Here is a 16,571-nt window from a genome sequence, read left to right on the forward strand (position 1 = left end):
CTTTTTTCAGCTCTGTTGCCTCGTGACTGAAAGACAAGTATTATGTTCTTAGAGCTGACATGTATCTCATTGTTTTGTGGGTACTGCTCGCGCTAACTATCATGGGAGTCTCTAGGATGCTTCAGCGTTTCTTCTGGTTTAGTGTTGTTTCTCAGGCAAGACTGAATTTTCGATTCCCTATGAATCTCGTCACTTACCACTGAAAGTTCTGTGAGCGTCGAAGCAAGTTATGCCGTTTTGAGTTTATATAGGGATATATCCCCCATTCCCCCTTGACCGTCAGGCGAATCGAAACAATAAACGATAGCCACAGTTTGGATTACTATTATGTGTATCTGGGAAATTAACTAACTCAATAATGTTGAGTTTCTCACAGAATAAAGCAGGATGAGATTCTTTGTTTCGTGGATCGCAGACCCCCACAGCGTGCCCCATGAACAAATTAAACGTACATCATGTCCATCATTGATCCATGCAAAATAGGACTCACCCCCACCCTCACCCCTCACCTCCACCCCTCACTCCTCACCCCCACCCCTCACCCCTCACCCCCGTAATCGGACTTGCCGGTATCAGTCACGTTATACATGTAAGCTTCCGTTCTGTCGCCAGTGATTTTACTGCGTACTGGTGATCGTTTCGTTAACAGTAACACGATCATATAATTCAAACTAATCGTTACATCTGTGTCCACCAGCAAACGGCATATGTATAACTTACGCAGAATTGCTTGTTTAGTACGAAAGCTGCCTGCTGCTTCATCAAGGGCGAGATCTGTTATTTCCGTGGAACCGAATTCTTCCCTTGTTGACAAGAAAGTTAAAATTCTTGTGTCCGGACTTGAACCAAACCAGAATGTTACACTACAAGCAAGAATGGTGGGCGAAAAGGGCGAAGTTTTTGAGTCATACGCTCACTATATCGCTGATAAAGATGGTGGAATTGATGTTCGTTCTGACCCATCCTTTGGTGGAGCTTATCTTGGCGTCGAGCCCATGGGATTGTTATGGAGCATGAAACTCGCACCAGGACAGAGAAAAGGAATTAAGCTGATAAAAAGAGATGTCACCAAGCCTTTTGAGGTCGAACTTAAATGCTTTGGTGATCACATCTCTCCAAACGAGGGATTACGGAAACCTTTGTCGAGCGTGACATTTGAACGGTGGTATATGACAGATGGAGTGAAAAGGATTGTTTTGAAAGATCAAAGATTTCATGGAACATTGTTCATTCCGCCCGGGGATGGACCTTTCCCAGGTTAGTAGTGTATTAAATATTTAAGGCCTCCACAGACAAGGCAAATTGCTATCAACTGTTAGCCCTGAAACGCCTTTTATCTATTTTGTTTTCCAGCTGATTTAGTTGTTGCGACATTGCTTGTGATTACGTTAATATTTGCCTAAGTTACGTTCTCTGTTAGTCGTTGCGCAATTCATGTAGAGTCTAGTTACGTATTGATTAGCTACTTTCTCAGATTACACGCTCATTGGGGTTTCAAAGGTCACTTAGGTTAGTTGCTATCGAGAGATCGTTCGCTACGCTATCCTTGCTATCGGAAGAGCTAGAGATGTCAGAGATTGTTACTCAGACACGCTACCAAACCTTGCCAGGAGCTCTATTAAAGTAAGCGATTTTAGTTGTTTTATCTAAATGTTATTGATTATTGTCGTTGTTTAGCTCTTTTTGATTCTTTTAGGAATAGTTGTTCTGTTGTTCATGACCCATATAGGACACCAATATGATTTTTTTTCCATTCAAGTCTACAACTCAATTTTTTTTACTACAAAAATCTGAGTTGTATAATTTGAAAGTTCACAACTCGGATTTTCACTACAAGAATCCGAGTTGTATAATTTCAAATTTTACAACTCTGATTTTGACTAATAAAATCTAGCCTGCGAAGCAGTCGTTTCCGTTTCCTTCAAGCCAAGCGGGGTAAGCGCGCGAGAGCATTGGGCAAAAAGGAGCAAAAAAGTAGGAGCGGGGGAGGGGAGGGGCGGGGAAGAGTTTCCTTTCCTTCTACGCAGGCTAACAAAAATCCGAGTTGTAAATCTCGTGCAATTTACAACTCGGATTTTTACCAGAAAAATCCGAGTTGTAATTATCGCACGAGATTTACAACTCGGATTTTTGTAGAGAAAAACCGAGTTGTACAATTTGAAATTATACAACTCGGATTTTTGTGGTAAAAATCTGAGTTGTGGATTGCAATAGATTTACAACTCGGATTTTTGTGGTAAAATCCGAGTCGTAGATTTGACTTGAAAAAATTTATATTGATGCCCGGGGGGCGGGGGGGGGGGGTACTCCCTTACTTGGGCTATATAGGTATGTGCGGCGCCAAAGGGTATGGTTTTTCGGCTGTTTTGGTCATAAATAGGGTATCGCTTTTAGCCATTTTGCCGCCATTTCGGTAATAAATAGGGTATAGATTTTTGCACTCTAGTCCTGGGTTCGATTTTTTTTAGAAGAAGCTACTTCAGGTCATAAATAGGGTAGGGAAAATCGCAGATTTTAGTCATAAATAGGGTAGGGAAAATCGCAGATTTTAGTCATAAATAGGGTAAGGGTTTTGAGAAGCGGGCCGCACACCCCTACCCAATTTTTTTTTGGACTACCCCCCCGGTATTGATGTCCTATATGGGCTACCGTAAGGCTTTCTTTGTTGATTGCCTTTTTAGTTCGAACCACAATGCAACGTAATCATTAGAACTCAGCTACAGCGCTACTCAGGCAAGCTATTTCACTAGTAATTAAGTTATTGGCCGTGTGAAGAAAAACCTTTGTTTGTGCGATTGCTTGACCTTTGCTACCACGCGGAATCTAATTGAACTTTGTGCGTTTCAATGTAAGCTTCGGCAACATATCCAGTGAACCTCTGAAGGTCACATCGACCACTAAATTTTTCAATCGGCAACTTAGGCCTGGGGCAAACGTCGAATCTTAGTCGAACTTAATTCGTCGAACTATTAATTTTGAAATAGGCGCATGAATGGTGCGACGTTTGCCGCAATTAAGTTCGACTCAAATTAATTGGTTCGACTCCAACATAAGTTCGACTTGCCAAGTCGGATAATGCGACAGTGGTTCGGCGTTACAGCAAACGCCGTTCTAAACACGCGCTGAACTCAATTCATAAATCATGCATATTGCAAAATAATTGATTCAAATGTGATGGACTGCGCAAAAGTCACAAAAATACCGACTCCCTCATCTGCCACACGCTATTTGCCCCCTGACGAGCATACGCTGTACAAAGACAATTTCGCGACCAGAAATGGCGAGCTATCGAAAGTCATTGCTGACATCGCACAGCGTGATGGAAATGTGTTTTTCGTGTTTCATGAACACTAAATATAAATGATTGAAATGCGAATTGCCTATTTGCAATAAATGCTCAGTGTTTGAGTCTTCTCTTTCTAATTTTCGCAATTAATTGCCAAAGAAAAGCCCGACGAACACTGTATTTCGGCATTTCGCTAGCAAGTCCTAGCAGTAACTAGCTCGAGTGAACAGGGACCTTACGAATGCAAGACGGTGACGCCAACGCAAACGTCATTTGAAAGTATAACTTTATTTCATTTGTGCTACTTCGCGATTATTTTAACTCATTCAACTTGTATACAAAAACGACAAACTACCCAGGAACTAAATTGCTAGGAGTACCGTTCAAGTTAAACACGGAGCGATCCTGGAAGACCAGGCTGAACGGTTCAGACTGTCAATCAAAAATCCAAAACGCGCGTATCGAATTGGTTGATTACCAAAAATCTTATTTTAGCACGTTCAAGTTCCCGCAACATTAATTCGAAAGGACGTGACGGAAAAGCTGTTTTAGTTTGAATTATTTTGTTGAAAATCAATCCAACAAATATGGCTACAGGAGAAGAATTTAGAAAGTTAAGTTATCCGTCTATTTTGAGATCGGAAATTCATTTATCGGCTGGTAAAATCTTATCCTTTCGAGATATTTCCGAAATGATTAGGATAAAGTTCGTAGACAAACTCTGTCTCGAGATAGGTTGTTCTTCTGAAACCGGCTTCCGAGATGGAATCGCTTCGATCCTTTGTGTCGTTTAGTGGGGGAGAGATAAGTAAAGACACAAAGTCGCGGAAGCGAAGCCTAAGAGAAACAACGGAGCGGGAAACGGAGGAGAAAAGTGAAGTGTCTCAAGCGGCGAGCGATCGCACGCAAGACGACGGAGCTGATAATCTTTTTGAAGCCGGCCTCTCTATTGCTTACTGTAAATAATAAAACTTAGAATATATTTGGTACTGGCTAATTTTAATACTGATGTGAGAGCCATTGCCATTATCATTTCATCAATAAGATACATGAGAGCAACATCGGGTCGTGTTTTGTTTATCATTCTTTGGCGATTTTTCGAATTAGCAAATATTCATGATCAGGTACGAAATGTGTTTAGATGTTTTTATTTTTGACTTGTGCATAGAAGTTTAGAATTTATTGCTGCCACTTCCAGCGGATTAGTAGAGTTAGTTTTCACGTACGTGATCGATAGATGCACAAGCGGTAATAAACTTGAACCCGACATGACGACTCGAGCGGCCGTTTAGCGGAAAGCATCTGCCAAATTTTGAAAATCCTGCCAGTTTTGGCGAACAACACAGACTCGTTTTGGTTATCAGCATGTTCAGATGGAGGGATACAGATGTCCAGTTCATCGCAAGCTTCAGTTTATAATGGTTTCGATCTTTGTACTGTGTATTTGGTAGAAGGATTTCGAATTTCGAGGTAAGTTTCGTATAATCCTTCGATTGCGGCAACGAAACTTAATTATTTCCGTTATTATCGTTAATCTCGCTAATTTCTGGTGTCTTACAAGATATATAGCTAGCGTTTAGCTTATTTTTATTGATAAATCGATTCCCTCTTCGATTTTACAAACGATAGTTCTTCTCTCTTCTTTCCTCGACCGTTACCGACGTCATCCACCATTATACTGATCCGTTTGGAAGCCAACAAAGCGCTTCAAAGGGGGCGTGTCCTTCTTTTTTATAGGATCGCTCCGTGTTTAAGGAAGAGAATGAAAAATTCACTCCCGTGGGTTCACGTTCTCCACAAAACCTTGAATTTGGTCATTTCACGTTGTTGTTTTGCAGAGGACGACAAAAAAATGTACCAAAATTTAAAACGCACGTGCAGAGCGATTGTTTTTGCTTATTAAGCTTTTTGTGTTGTGGCGTTGTCGTCGCCGTCGCCGTCGCCGTGGTGTTTTCGTAAGTTCCCTAATAGCACGGGGACACGTGCTTATTCCCGTGTTTCACGAAGTGCAACTTATGAATTAGGGTCTACGCAGGTTCGACGTTTGCTACCACACTGGAATTAAGTCGACTCTTTGTCGAACCTATCTTTAATAAATTCGACGCGACTTAGATTCGACGTTTGCCCTAGGCCTTAATTGAATCGACTATTATTACATGCAAACTTGCTTGTAATGCGCATGAGTACATTGTACAGAAAATGGCTAAATAGACTTTGGTAATCGATGACTTTAATACTCAAAATGAGAACTGCTGGAGCGTGTATCATTAGCAAATCAGGTTAGAGGATTTAGGATTCCTGGCCGCTGACAAGCTTCAGTCAAGCCTAGAAAAACAAAATATCTTGATTTGTCTCCGTTACAGGTTTGATAGAGCTGAGCGGTGGAGTTACTACAGTGATTGAAGAAAGGGCATCGCTTTTTGCTTCTCATGGATTTATTACGCTTTCTCTGCCTTCCATTCCTTCAAGCGATTCAGGATCAAAGATGATGCCACCATATATTGAGCTTGAATACTTTGAAGAGGCAGCTGAATGGCTCCGCAAGTATCCCAAGGTTATACCAGGTGGCATTGGTCTCTATGGCAACTGTGCGGGAACCTGGGTTGCACTGTTGTTAGCAAGCTTTAGAAGCGATGCTATTAAAGCCGTTGTGGCAGTTGCACCACTCCCATACGCCGATATAATCCCGTTTAAATACCAAGAGAAAATGTCGGAGGTTATTCACTGTGACCGCAGTAAAATATTGTCCACAGAGGACGGCCTTGTGATGCGACATGCTCAGCCTTCAGTAATAGAATATAATGGTTCGAATTTTAAATTCTCAGCAGTAACTCCTTGTGGAAATATTTCCTGTCCTGTTTTACTGATATATGGTACAGATGATCTGCTCATTGATGCAGAATACAACGTTAGACTGATATATGAGAAAATGAACAAGAATGGAAAAGGACATCTGTGCTCTGTGTTGCGTTATCACGGTGCAGGACATGTCATTGAGCCTCGGTTTATTCCTGTCTGCTTTTCGTCAACTTCAATCTTGAGTCAAATGTTTGGCAAACCTTGCTTTGCATGGGGAGGTGAGCTACAAGCGAATGCGCATGCTCAAGAAGATGCTTGGCCGAAAGTTTTAGCCTTTCTTGGTAAAAACGTTGCGTACTGAGTGATCATGATAAAAGTGTATAATTGCGGTATATATTATAATCCGTTTTTGTGTAATTGTGCAGAGAGCCGGGCCTTCTTCCAAGCTAATTCAGACTAGAGGTCATAATCTTAAAGGGGCAGTATCATGGGAGATATCATGATTTTTGGCCAAAAGTCACAAAATTTAAACTTTGAGCACTGTGTTAATTAATTTCTAAATCGATAATTTAAAAAAATATTAATAGTGATTCTGAGGCGAAAGGTAGAACCAAAATATAGTACAACCAGCAATTTTTAGTGCGTTACGACGACAAAATTTGAAAACGTCTGCCAGACGTTTTCAAATTTGAACCACTCTTTATCTTGGCCAACTGCCGGCGAAAATATCCGTGGATAGTTTCTTTGCATTCTGATAGTCTTTTAATGGAATTTGTCATTATATCTTGGCTGCTATCAACCAAATAGCGTCTTTTTGATTTTCAATGTGTTACTAAAAACAGCGTGATACTGTCCCTTTAAGCTGTCATGTGCTGCAGTCTAAGTACTGTAAGTCACTATTGAATTCTCGGAAGACAAGGTGATCATTTGCTATAATAACAGACGAGACCTATCTCACCGATATTTGATGTTGACACAATTTTAATTACCCGCATGGAATCAAGTTTGCAAATACTTACATGTAGCTTTCTGTTATCGTTACTTCAATTTTATCGACTATTTTCAACAATCAGTAGCTACATAGTAAGTGTAGCTTTTTTATTTGATTAAATTTTAGTTTTGCTTTTTAGAGGGCCACAAGTTAGTCTGTAAAGTTACTGTTTAGGGCCGTTTACACTTGGGATTTTTGTCGCACCCTTTTTTTTTCGCGAACGGCTACATCACAGGGTTTTCGAACATTTGTTACCGCTGTCCACCTGAATTGCGTTTTTAATAACCAATGCTCCACAGTCCACAACTAACAACAAGCACTCTTGATTGCCTGTTTAGTTTGTTTTAATTTTTGGTATTGTCTTAGAAGTGAAGAGGTCGCTCGATAGAAAAAAAAGTTGCCCGAAATCGGAAAAGTTGCCGAGCATCTTGTGGACAGCCTTAATGACGCGCCATAGCTGCACTTAAATTGCTTTTTTGTAAAATCATTTGTGTCTACCACTTAGCGCAGGTCACTGCTTTGAGTTCTACAAAGGTAATTTCGATGCACATACCTAAAAAACGCTAAGAATCGATTTTAAAGTGCTATTACCAACATCTTTGGTCAACTTTAACATATATTAATGCCTGGTTGAGGCTAACTCTGTTCACGTTTAATGCAAGTAATGGCTGAATTTTTGTGCAGTGTATTCAAACAAGTAAATCCACTACATTTTCCACCTGCGCTTAAGTGGAAATAAATTATGCGCGGTAAGGATGCGTAGACTGTTCACAGTCCCCTATTTTTCCGTGGAATTTTCGAGACTCGAACGCTTCGATCGAACTCCCGCCATCAGTTTGTAATGGCGAGCGCAACCTGGAGAGAGTGTCTAAACTACCAAGGGGGCCCTAGTCAGGGTACGTTGAGTTGGGGAGGAGGAGCGAGAGAGATATTTTTCCGGCCGCCTCTCTACTCCCTCTCCCCTCAGCAGTTTAGACACTTTCCCCAGGTTGCCTTCGCCGTTAAACCAAGATGGCGGGAGTTCGATCGAAGCGTGCGAGTCTCGAAAATCCCACGGAAAAATAGGGGACTGAAAACAGTCTAAAGGATTCGCAATGTAACGAAGTTGCGAACATAATAAATATTCAACATTTTAACTGACCATCTAGTTCACGAAGCAAACTACAGTTTGGATTTTCTTATTCTCTGAATAAAATCATGGCATCTAGTTCCACTCAAGAGATGGAGTAGAGATAAATCGAGGGTTCTGTATCAGCTCTTTGGAGGGAATGCAATGACATGACGTGAATCAGTTTAAGACAGGAACAGTCGTTTCATTTCTTTTATAAAATTGCCAACGAATCAAATTGCTAAGGCCATTTATTGGTAAAAGTGAACGGTTCAAGATACTAAACTCTCAGAGTACTCTAGCTGTGTTTCGGAGTATACGGAAAAATATCTAGTAACATCAGTTTACCTTTTTTTGTATCTGTGCGTAATATATTCCAAAGCACAGATGGTCCTAAAACTGTTGAATCAGTAAAACGCATAAAATTGCTTAACCTTCGCTGCTACCAGGCTCTCACTTTATAAATAAACGTTAAAACCCTCAAATCCTCAACTACCAAGTCACATGTAGAATGATAAAAGACGTAAGATGATTAAAAAAAAGAATTCAAATTATTTGCACACGTCTCCGCACAGTTCTTTCCCGCCGTTGACGTAATATGACGTCATTTCCCTGTCTCTGCACTGTGATCAACATGTAGCGTCCTTGTTTCCATAACCGTTCATCTTTTCACTAAGAAAGATACTCGCCAGAGTCTTAGCCGTATTCTGCATAACTTTCCGTTTTTAAGCTATATCCTTCAGTGACTCTTTACATACACACTCTCTAAATTGTCTATCAGAATTTCCGATCTCGGTGTTGGGTTACGTCATCTCTCTCTAACTTGCATGCGCAGTTTAAAATGTACATAGCTTTTAAACGACAGGGAGCTCGGGAAAACGTTACAATGGTAAGGAAAACAAAAGGGTACTCTGGACTGTCATTTCGGTCTGACTAAAAGACCGTACGGAGATCTCTCTGAAATGAAACAGTGACTTTCGATGCTGAGAAGGAATGTACCTCAGGAAGCATTTGTTTCACTCTTTTTTCTTAGAAAGAAAGAACCAGCCTCTTCCCTAATCCCTAGTCATTCTGGGCGCGCGGTTCGAATCTAACGTCATCCGTTAAGCTAATCGGGAAGATGCTTTCGACCCCAAGCCCCCTTCTTGCCAGCTAAGTTAGCTCGATAAGCACGTTGAGGCCTGGCACCGAGGCTGAGGAGGCACCTCTTAAACACAGGGAGGAGTCTGGTCGAGCGTGTCCGCGTTGTATGGAGATAAGGATAATTTGATTTCATACGGGTTTGTTTCCTTTGATTTTTGAGCGGTGGAATGCTTACTCTTCCTGCAACGCATCAACGAAGCGAGATTCTCCCTGAACTGTTTACTGTGGAGAGTGTAGATCAGTGGATTGAGACAGGAATTCAGCAGAGCGCTCGCGGTGGACACCAGATACACTGTAGCGTACCCGCCACGTAGCACAGGACCCACCGCGCAAAGCACCATCTGAGGAGTCCAACACATGATATAGATGGCAGTAACTGAAATGAGCATCTTGGTGATCTTAGTTTTGGACCTTGTTACGGGCGATTGAGAGGAGCCTGGCACGGCAGTGTAGGTTCGCAGGTGGAAAATAATCCGCGCGTACAGGTATCCCATGATGCATATGGGCAACATCGAGTTGCAAATTGACCAAGAAAGGCTATAAGCGCGGACCGCTGTGTAGTTAGGCCAGTTCGCCCCACAACTTTGGCTCTCCTCATCGTAGACCGATACTGAGAGAGAAGGAATGATCAAAACAATGCCTAGGAAAGAGAGAAGTGGTACTAGCCACCGCGAGCGACAGCGGCTGAGGGAACGAAATGGATGTAAGGTGGCGTAATAACGTTCAAATGCGACTACCACAAGCAGAAAGCTGGAGGTTGATGCAGCTGCCCAGCCCAGAGTCCCACCGGTAATGAATTTGCACAGCACATCTCCAATCACGCCGCCTGGCTGTTCAATAAAGTGGCTCAAAACACATGGTGGGATGAAGAATATGGCTACCAGTAAATCTGCGACAGCCAGGTGGAATAAAAGCCAGTTGATAGAGGTCTTCATTGCTTTGTTCTTCAGTATTAACAGGCACACCAAGGAATTGCCCGCTATGTTAAAAACTATCATGATGGAAAGCAATAAAGCGTACAGGAGAGAGAAGGTCGACATCGCCATTCTTTCACTTTATGATGACTACTCTACGGGAACTGATGGTATCTGTGTGGAAATTAATTGTGTAGTGGTCAGTAAAAATTCTTCAGAATCCGTTGAAAGGTCATTTTTTGTTATCTCTTTGACTTACATACAATGGCCTCACTAAAAAAAAGTTGCTAGCCTGAATCCTAATCCATGGCACTTTCTCCCATGTCTTGTTCACTTTGTTAAGGACAGTGCCTCCCTTTTTTGCTAATGCGCAGACGTTCTGTGCATCTTTTGATGGTACGAGAATTTCGGGTTCATCAGAGGAGGGTGTCTACTTAAACCAGGGTGTTTTGGCGTGGGCGCGGATTATGAAACTGGGAGAAAAGCAAATCTTAGCAAGGGTTATTGCAATCCTAAAAGAAACTTGGGAGTAAGCGTGCATTTTTCAAATAAAAATTTAAGCTTCAGTTTGGGAAAAGATAATTTATACAGAAAGTAAAAGTGTGAAATAGAATAAATTAAATTAAGACTAAAATTGTCCGGTGTTCATTGAGTGAGGACAGTTACTTTTTGTCTTGATTTAATTTATTCTATTTCACACCTTTACTTTCTGTATAAATTATCTTTTCTTTCACATTCTTCACTTGATAATGGTGCCAAGATGACACCGAAACGTTGTTCCGTTTTCTTTTTTTTTTTTTTTTATAGGCAACTGTATTTCTAAATTTAATCTTATTAGAATTTGGGGAAAATGGCATATATTGTTATTTAGTTCAAAGATTTTAAATTAATTTTTTTTTCGAAGGGATCGATTATTCATCCTTTAGACGACCAAAAAATAAAATAAAATAATGATAATAATTATAATAATAAAAATAAATAAAAAATAATCAGAGATTTTGGCGTGCTCTAAGGGTTCCAGCTATGCTAATGTTCAACTTGACAGCTTACCAACAGGTTGAATTAAGGGCAATGGCAAATGTGATTTGTGTAAGAATCAGAATTTCTTTACAGTGCTCGTACAGCTTGAATATTTTTTAATTTTGTTAAAATTTTTAATGCTGCCACTAATCGAAGAAACATATGTAAAGACATATTGGTTGGTTTGACTTCTATTGAATTGGTAGGCTCAATCCTATGAGCCAAGTTATGCACTTTACAATTTGTCTGCCGATTTCTTCTGCTGTTGTTGAAAATCGGCCCCATCAAAACAAAAAAAAAAGTTCGCTAGTAGTGCTGCAGACTTTTTTTTTAAAAATAAATCTGGCCGAATTTGGTCCGCTCATTCATTTTCTTTGTTAAATTGGTCCAAATCGCCCCGATCAATAGGAGCGTGTAATTTACCCTTTATGTTCAATACGGTTACAAGAAAGACCACGCGCGAGTTAGCCGTTTGATTCAACAAAGAGAACATCACCTGTCTGATTTGAATTCATTAACATTGAACAAATATGTCATGTCAGTAACAATGGTTTGAACAAGAAGTTGCTTACAAGAGAGGGCTTCTGGTGCTCTCAACCATGCACGCTGCAACCTCATGGTCTTCACAAAAGATCGGAATTTCGTGCGAGGAATAGAATTACGGTTTAATATTAGTCTTTGCTGATACTTTTAAAAAAAATATTTTTTGTTCACCATTACGCAAGGTGATCACGTGAATTGAAATACTAAGTTGTTTATTCCTCAATTCATTATTCTTTTTATATTCTTCATTATTTTCAGTTGCCGACTCGTCTTTTCAATCGGCTTTATGCAGCTTGAACCTACTTCGAGAATCATGGGCAAACTATCCGGGAACTAAATTGATAGGAACGACGTGTTGGTCAAGTTAAGAACTGAGACAATGAAACATGCGTAGTCATGCGCCCATGTTTTGAACAAAACTGGTCATTTTGCGTTGTTTTGCAGAGGACAACAAAGAAATGAACTAAAGTCAGTCTCAGAGTAACGCACGTGCAGACTCAATTAGTTTTGTTCATTACGCCTACTGTTTTGTGGCGTGCTCGTTGCTTTCTTGTCGGTATTCACTCGCATTGATGGCTCGTTTGATTTCTGAGCTTTCTTCGAAATATTCAAACCGAAGTGATGTCATAACGATATCGAAACTTTGTGTTTTCTCGCTAATTTTTATACTTAATTATCGAAGTGTAAAGGAAAGCTTTTTAGCTTTATACATTGCTCATTCGAGACATGCCACAACTCATAAACGCGAGTACCTTTCTGATTCTGGGGATTTTTTATCGCCAAAACATTATTAGTAATAAACATGACTCAGATTGAATACTTACAAAGCCTAAATAGTTTGTTCTGGACAACTTCGCTCTTTCCACGTTGCAACTCTGGCGTTATCGTTTCCACTGCTAGATCTTCTGATAACTAATATCAATGTTTCATTTAGCCTGTTCCAGGCTCCTAGAGAGACGCGCGAAGGAGAGGGCGAGGGGACGAAAACGACGGGGGTGGGGGAGAGAAAAAGAGGGAAAGAAGAGGAGCCTGTAATCATTCTCTTAAACACCTCATGCCGCCCACTTTTTCCAGAATGTGTCAACATGTCAAAATGTCAAACTTTTCATTGTCCGGGTTTCGATTACTCACGCGAGTTCTCGAGTTCGCGCGGTTGTCCTTACATCGCTTTGATGTCGCGGACACCGAAAGGTTCTCCGGGTTTGAGATTTCAACCCTCAAAATCCTGTAGATTTTGCCAAAAAAATTTGACGTGTCTTGGAACGAAAGTTCCCCGGGTGTACTTGTTCAACGCCGTTCGAAATAAGGAACTTATTAACGCGACGTTATCGAGCGACGAGACTCTAGTGTTGGCAGATGTTGTGTCTTCGCTTGGTTGTATCCTCGCAAGCTTTTAAGAAACGAAGAGCTTTCCAGCGTCAGCTGCCTCATTTGTGCGAGGATCCTGGCCAGAATTTATGGCACGTTTAATGTTAAAATGCGGTGGACTGACCTGCACGACTCCCACTGTGTGTGCGTTGTTTTGATAAAAGCTTTTACAATGCAAGCATGTCTTTAAGCGATTTTCCTTTTGTATAAGAGCTTCTTCCCTTTTGATCAAAACGTGATGCGAGCGCTCTGCTTAATGGTGTTTATCTTGATCGTGAGGGAGAATTCCCATATATACTGAATGGAGAGTTTCTTACTGATCATTCTGAGCCGTTAGGATTAGATTTTGATATGCCATTGTGTATGCTAGCTCTGTGGCATTTGTTAAAGTTTAGCGGCTAGGATTAACTGCAAGATTTCAGGTAGCGCTAAATAAATTTTATCTGTGAAGATACAGGATCCGTGGATTTCTTTACTCGTGAATTCATGCTTATGCTATTGCATATCACTGCGGGAAGATTGAAACTGCCGCAGGATGTTTGTTTATCACGGATGTGACTGTCTAACAGATCCTCGTCTTTCAAAGCTTATCATTGTTGTCTCTTGCTTTCGAGAGCTATAGCATTTGTAATACATTCGTCGCCAATTCCTATTGCTGCGGCCGAGAACCCTAGTTGTTTTAACTGCTCGACCTGATCTCTCATCACTGAAACCAACGGAGAAACCACTATAATGGTTGACAACGGCTTGACTTCACTTGAGCACAAAGCACTCGAGACTAGAGGAAACAGTTGAAATATCAAGCTCTTCCCGAAACCGGTGGGTAGAATGGCGAAAACGTCTTTCCCACGAGCTAGATTGAGAAGGCACGCTTTTTGCTTCTTCCTGAGTACTTTAACTTACGGAAAATCTCGAAGACAATTCTCTAAAACTGCATTAAACTCAGTCTCATCAAAACCACGCGCGTGTGACACACTCGCCATTTTGACTCTTTCAGATACTTTCGCGATATCTTTCGAGTGATGTCTGAACTGTCAAAACTGACCAATCAGAGGGTATACCGGGAGCTGGTATACCGGCATGAGGTGTTTAAGAGAATGATTACAGGCTCCTCTTCTTTCCCTCTTTTTCTCTCCCCAGCCCCCCTCGTTTTCGTCCCCTCGCCCTCTCCTTCGTTTTCGTCCCCTCGCCCACTCCTTCGCGCTTCTCTCTAGGAGCCTGGAACAGGCTATGTTTCATTTTGCGGTGGGTTTCAAAGTAAAGACAGGTGATAGCTCTGTTGAGAGCCACTCGTATTTTTAATGAAACACGCGTTTCTAATATAAACTTTAGAAATTTTTTTGGTCAGTTATAAATAGAATCGACGTCCTTAATCAGGCAAGACACCAGTTGTTCTGAGTCGAGACAATTTTTTTTTTTAAATGTCATTGAAATGAAAGAGCGCTTTCAATCAGGGAGGCCGTATAGCTTGTTTCTGGTCAAAATGACCTGTTTCATTTCTAATTAAAATGAAACAAACGAATGTAATTTTAAAATGTTTTAGGCGGTGCACGTGTACAAGGGATCTTTAAAATTTGCTAATGTTTAATATCGATCGATTAAAATTCGTGTTTTAATATACCATTACGTTTTCGATAATCGCTTTTGCACTAAGGCTCTGTCAACAAGTATCCATTTTCGATTATAAACGCAAAAGTTTTTTTTCCGGTTTGCCTGTCATCCACAATGACATACCCACGGAAGCTTGTAGGTGCCATCTGAGTTGCTGAAAATCCGACATAGAAGTCTTTGAAAATCCGACATCTGAGTTTAAAAATCCGACATCCGAGTGGTGAAAATCCGACATCCGAGTTGTGGAAATCCGACATCCATGTTGTGAAAATCTGACATCCGAGTTGAAAAAATCCGACATCCGAGTTGAAAAAATCCGACATCCGAGTTGAAAGAATCCGACATCCGAGTTGTGAAAATCCGACATCCGAGTTGAAAAAATCCGACATCCGAGTTGTGGAAATCCGACATCCGAGTTGAAAAAATCTGACATCCGAGTTGTGAAAATCCGACATCCGTGTTGTGAAAATCCGACATCCGAGTTGAAAAAATCCGACATCTGAGTTGTGGAAATCCGACATCCGAGTTGAAAAAATCCGACATCCGAGTTGTGAAAATCCGACATCCATGTTGTGAAAATCCGACATCCGAGTTGTGAAAATCCGACATCCGAGTTGTGGAAATCCGACATCTGAGTTGTGAAAATCCAACATCCGAGTTGTGAAAATCCGACATCCGTGTTGTGAAAATCCGACATCCGAGTTGTGGAAATCCGACATCCGAGTTGTGGAAATCCGACATCCGACTTGTTAAAATCTGACATCCGAGTTGTTACTTCGTTCAGAGCTAGCATGTTGGGTTGACAGACATGCGAGACTCCCGCTGTGTGTCCATTGCGTTGATAATAGCTTTCAGAGTCTTCAGATAGTTTTGTTTTATACAAGCATGTCTTTAAGCGATTTTCATTTTTTAAACCGGAACTTTTCGAAAACGAAGGCCGTTAAATTCGACCTCGTGGGACGTCATTGTTTTCGAAAATTCCGTTTTCAGGTGTCCACGCGAGACTAGAACACGAAAACAGCGTTTTCAAAAAATTCTTTGAAAAGTTGAGTTTCGCACATATCCGTTTTCACCGGATATGTACGAATGGAACTCCAATTTGTAAAGAAAAAGTTGCCCGGTGGACGGGGCCCTAAGACTATTTTAGCATTCATCTCAATAAATTCAGACTTACCTATTGGCACACAGTCAACATACATGTTTTTCTCTACTGGAGCATTCTCAAAATAGACGTTGGTAATGCCGATATGAAGGACACCTATAGAAGAAGCGATTCACCCATTTTACTTCGATACACTGAACTAATCAAATTTACAGGGTGATGTGATTAGAAGTTCACCCAATACAACATGTCAAATTTGAAAGAAGAAAGGTGGAGATCTGTACAAGATTGGTAAACCTTCGCGTCAAGTTTGAAAGATGTTTGCTTAAAGTGGACATGTAATTAACATTTTGACAAAATAAAAGTCAGAATGTACCCGACTTATCAGACAGGAAAGTGATCTTATGGCAATGATTCATGCAAAAGATAAATAAAAAGCACCGAATGTTTCAATATTTACTCTACTATGTACACATCACACGCAAAATATGACTGATAACTGATATCGATTGTGAATTTAACAAATTTTAGAAAAGCTCAGAAAAAGTCTAAATCTAAGGCTGTTAAATAATATTCATACATGAAGACTCAGGAAATTTAGTAAGAAAGTGACAGAAAAAATGACTCAATTACAAAAAATCCTTTCTTTCTGGAAGAAGAAACACTTTTTGTGTAGTTGGAAAGTG

General features: G+C 40.7%; 2 protein-coding genes across 3 annotated transcripts; one reads left to right on the plus strand and one right to left on the minus strand.

The window, feature by feature from the left end:
• The first annotated feature begins 595 nt into the window (after nt 1-595).
• LOC146470687 (bile acid-CoA:amino acid N-acyltransferase-like) lies at nt 596-6,590 on the plus strand. The gene is made up of 2 exons (XM_085121652.1): nt 596-1,257; nt 5,650-6,590. Exons 1-2 carry the CDS (start codon nt 708-710, stop codon nt 6,444-6,446), a joined length of 1,347 nt encoding a protein of 448 aa, XP_084977778.1. The 5' UTR covers nt 596-707; the 3' UTR covers nt 6,447-6,590.
• A 1,229-nt stretch (nt 6,591-7,819) lies between these two features.
• On the minus strand, nt 7,820-16,136 carry LOC146470688 (galanin receptor 2b-like). 2 transcript variants are annotated; one of them, XM_085121654.1, is made up of 2 exons: nt 15,958-16,136; nt 7,820-10,415 (listed from the first exon to the last, which is right to left on the minus strand). In XM_085121654.1, exon 2 carries the CDS (start codon nt 10,371-10,373, stop codon nt 9,393-9,395), a length of 981 nt encoding a protein of 326 aa, XP_084977780.1. In that variant the 5' UTR covers nt 10,374-10,415; nt 15,958-16,136; the 3' UTR covers nt 7,820-9,392. The 2 variants fall into 2 exon arrangements, with proteins under 2 accessions (XP_084977780.1, XP_084977779.1); XM_085121653.1 differs by lacking the exon at nt 15,958-16,136 and adding an exon at nt 12,629-12,694.
• Nucleotides 16,137-16,571: the final 435 nt, after the last annotated feature.

The sequence above is a fragment of the Pavona decussata genome, unplaced genomic scaffold (genome assembly GCF_977016875.1).
Source record: "Pavona decussata unplaced genomic scaffold, jaPavDecu1.1 SCAFFOLD_112, whole genome shotgun sequence".
Lineage (NCBI taxonomy): Eukaryota > Metazoa > Cnidaria > Anthozoa > Scleractinia > Agariciidae > Pavona > Pavona decussata.

Excerpts from the sequence above, each read along its gene's own strand:
- LOC146470687 (XM_085121652.1), top strand. The coding sequence starts at position 708 with ATGTATAACTTACGCAGAATTGCTTGTTTAGTACGAAAGCTGCCTGCT. Across the intron at positions 1,258-5,649 it reads CGGGGATGGACCTTTCCCAG|GTTTGATAGAGCTGAGCGGT; the intron begins GTTAGTAGTGTA and ends TCTCCGTTACAG.
- LOC146470688 (XM_085121654.1), bottom strand. The coding sequence starts at position 10,373 with ATGGCGATGTCGACCTTCTCTCTCCTGTACGCTTTATTGCTTTCCATC.